At 41.4% G+C, this 3,495-nt stretch overlaps 1 protein-coding gene across 1 annotated transcript; it reads right to left on the bottom strand.

Moving 5' to 3' along the window:
* Positions 1-1,266: 1,266 nt before the first annotated feature.
* Positions 1,267-3,212, bottom strand: LOC145452480 (uncharacterized). The gene has a single exon (XM_080330662.1). It carries the CDS (start codon positions 2,991-2,993, stop codon positions 1,296-1,298), a length of 1,698 nt encoding a protein of 565 aa, XP_080186788.1. The 5' UTR covers positions 2,994-3,212; the 3' UTR covers positions 1,267-1,295.
* Between the last annotated feature and the right edge of the window lie 283 nt (positions 3,213-3,495).

The following is a 3,495-nucleotide window of genomic DNA, read 5'->3' as shown; positions in this document are numbered from 1 at the left end:
TTAAAATTAATCAACGCGAAAATGGTTCCAGTGATTTATTGCAACAATCATCACGAGATGATACTGGCGTATACATTGCATTGAATAATCCAGTGTCTCATATAGTCAGATACACTGCTGATATAATTAAATCGTGCCATGAATATGCTAACTTCTGTAAAAAGTCTCGTTTCATAAACATATCCAGCAGTGGCAATATGATATGTTATATAGAAGCGTCATTTACACATAGTTTATGGGAGCTCGAATTGCAAAGCATTGAGCAAAGCAGATATAATAATAATTGCTTGCCGACACAAAATATGGATTAAAGAAAAAGAAGAATATCCTTACAATGAAAAGATACTACAATCGCAGCTTCACTTCTGATAAGAATCACGATTTTACAATAAAGCAGTAAATTATTTTGCTGCAATTTATATCATTAAAATCGCTACTGCCTAGTTAGAACAAGCACAACATGTAAAAAATATCAACACAAAACATTAGGAATCTGTCATGGATGCGTTGTGTAGAAATAATGACTTTTAATGTTAACTAAGATGAATACTACCAACTTAATTTTCATAAATTTTAATTCCGTTTCGTGCCATATTATGGTATGATACCTTCCGCTTTCGTTTATAGCCAATGGAGATAGTAATCGCTTGAGAGGAGAAAATTCAAGATTTTAACTGTGGTATAAGAATACTAATCATGTAATGATTCACAAATGTAGTAATCGATTCACATTTTAACGTTTCCTTGCCACTAAGAATAATTTATCAACGGAAAATAATATTGTTTCGATAGTATATTACACTGTAGAAGCCACGAAACCTCTTTAGTCGCATCGCAGCACATAAAAAAATGTAGTGAAAATCTATGCACGTCATAGAAAATGACGTATCTGTGAAGTCATGATTAACCCATAACATTGTCACAAAGTGCAATGAAATAGGTACGGTGGAAATAATATCATTGTGATGTTGTACGGACATCTTATTCTTTGTGGTCGCATCAAAGGTGTATATTTCAGCTTTCGGCATGATTCGTAATGTTACGACGTCATAATCAGCAATACTCAGCTCGACTAGAACCTTATTACTCGATTGAGAATCGAATCACAGAGGTACTAATTATGGTTCGTGCAACGTCTCGAAAATTTTCAGAAACGTTTCAATATTACCACATTTATTTAAGCATGATGCAGAATCTCAATTCAAAATTATCGGGTCAACGGAATATAATAAATAGCAGCCGTCGCAAAGGGTTTCCGTTATCCAACTGAGTGTACTTTTACACTAGGGCCGACTTCACAAAAACGCATTTCTAGCCATTGGCCATCGCAAGAGCGCGTCCATTCTCGGCTGGGTGTTTTCAGAGCTCGGAATCGGATTATTCTGAATTGGGTAAGGCGAAGCCAGAGTCATGACGTGGTTCGCACTGATATCTGGAAAGGGCATGAGTCTATGGTCGACGCCGGAGATTCTGCCAATTCTCCCCGCAACGGCCGCGTGGAAAATGGAGTTGTACAACACACTGGAGTCCCTAAAAGGATCGTCTCCCGCGACCCAACCCGTCTTGGGGCTTGAAACTGATGGATTGAAGGTCGAGAATTGATTGCGCAAGTTCATGAAGTCAGCGCAATTATCGACTTTGTTCGTGACAGTTGGTTTAGAATTAGAATAAGCTATTCGATCGTCCTCTGCGATATTGGCTGAGGATATATCACCTGCTTCGCCGGGATTTGACTTTCTAAAGGCCGTCGCGGCCGACGTATCGCTACCGTCGTTATTTCGTTGCGTTTCCGAGTCGGATTCACTTAGTTGATAATCCATTTTGGTTGATATTCCCGATTCTTTATCGGGTGGCGTGAATGAGGAACACGAGCAACCAGAACTTCGCCTCTGTCTCGTGTTCAAATGGGCCTCTCTTTTTCGAGAAGTATGTTTTCGGTGTGTTGTTGATGAATCGGTTTCACTTCCCATAAGCGTGTCAATCGAGTACGCTGAAGGTGCGGTATTTCCAATTGAGGTTCTGGCCGACGAATCGCATTGTTCCATATTCATTTTGGGACATTCGGACGACATACATAACACTGGCAGATTCGAGTTTGTGCGCAAATTTGCACCAAAGATATTGTTGTCCTGACGTACATTCTCTAAACACGTCATGTATCTTCTGTACTGGGACATCATTGGCTGCATAATAACCGGTGGGCTGAGAGTAGAGGGCTTCGTACTGCCCGAGCCCATGACATTGTAATATCCTTGGTGCGATCGTGGAGCTTGATGCATCATAGAATATGCATGTGGCAGACCGCTAATGTAGGGGTAAGGATTAAATGAGGCAGGTAAACCAGTCGGGCTTTGACACGGCATGGGAATTCCGTACGGTCTGCCGTACGGTGTCGGTACACCGCTCAAAGCGGCGGCTATCATATGGTCCCTCAAGGGATTGCGATTTTGTCTCTTAAATCTTTTACGGCGCCTCAGAAACGATCCATTGTCAAACATATCTTCAGCATCGGGGTCCATTGTCCAGTAGTTACCTTTGCCGGGATTGCCTGGTTCTCGTGGCACTTTTACGAAGCAGTCGTTCAGAGACAAGTTGTGGCGTATCGAATTCTGCCATTTCGAGAAATTTTCGCGGTAATACGGAAAACGGTTCATGATGAACTCGCAAATCCCGCTTAGAGTCAGTTTCTTTTGTGGTGACTGCAGTATTGCCATTGTGATCAATGCGATATACGAATAGGGTGGTTTCACAGAACTTTTATCAGAAGACAGACTCGTATCATCATCTATGTTATTGACATCAATCGGCATATCATCTTCAGATACATCTTCAACCAAGCTATCATCGCCGCCCTCGTCAGTTCCACCAACGCTAGTCTGTCTCGCGTCTCCATGGCTTTCCCGTGTCGATTTCACATTGGCAATGTCACCGTCCTCATCCTGCTGCGACGCGGTGATCGAAAGTCTTCTGCTGTCACTTCTGTCGTCTGACATCTGATCGGGCTTTCCTTAAATTTAAAGAGGAAATTGTCACTATATTCAAGGGTTACCGTATTTCGGAAATCTGAAAAGAGGACACTTTTTCAAAATTTTCGGGGTTACAATACTGCATTAAAATCCGGAAAAATGGTAAGTTTTCCCCGACTTTGTGGTCGGTAGACTAAAAAAAGTAACTTTTCCGGCTCAAAGCCCGAATTTCCGGTTTTCCATGAGTTTTTCCGTAAAGTGACTAATAGAATGTCAAATTTCCGGCCCAGCTTACAAAATACCCGCCGGGACGTTACTTCAGTACTGATGTCCTATATACATCTCAGTCAAATTTTAACCTTGATTTACCCAAAATTTTCAAAAAAGAGGTCAAATTCCCAAAAAAGAGGAAATTTGGGCGTCCTCCGAGGACACTTTCGAAAAATTCAAAATAGAGGGCAGATCCTCTTGAAAGAGGACGTATGGTAACCCTACTATATTTACCTTCACCAGAGTTGAACAACCAGAG

The sequence above is a fragment of the Botryllus schlosseri genome, chromosome 12 (genome assembly GCF_051294905.1).
Source record: "Botryllus schlosseri isolate E-star chromosome 12, Bs_hap1, whole genome shotgun sequence".
In the NCBI taxonomy this organism is placed as follows: Eukaryota; Metazoa; Chordata; class Ascidiacea; order Stolidobranchia; family Styelidae; genus Botryllus; species Botryllus schlosseri.
Note: the sequence above shows the minus strand (reverse complement) of the source record. Positions and strands in the feature narration are given on the sequence as shown.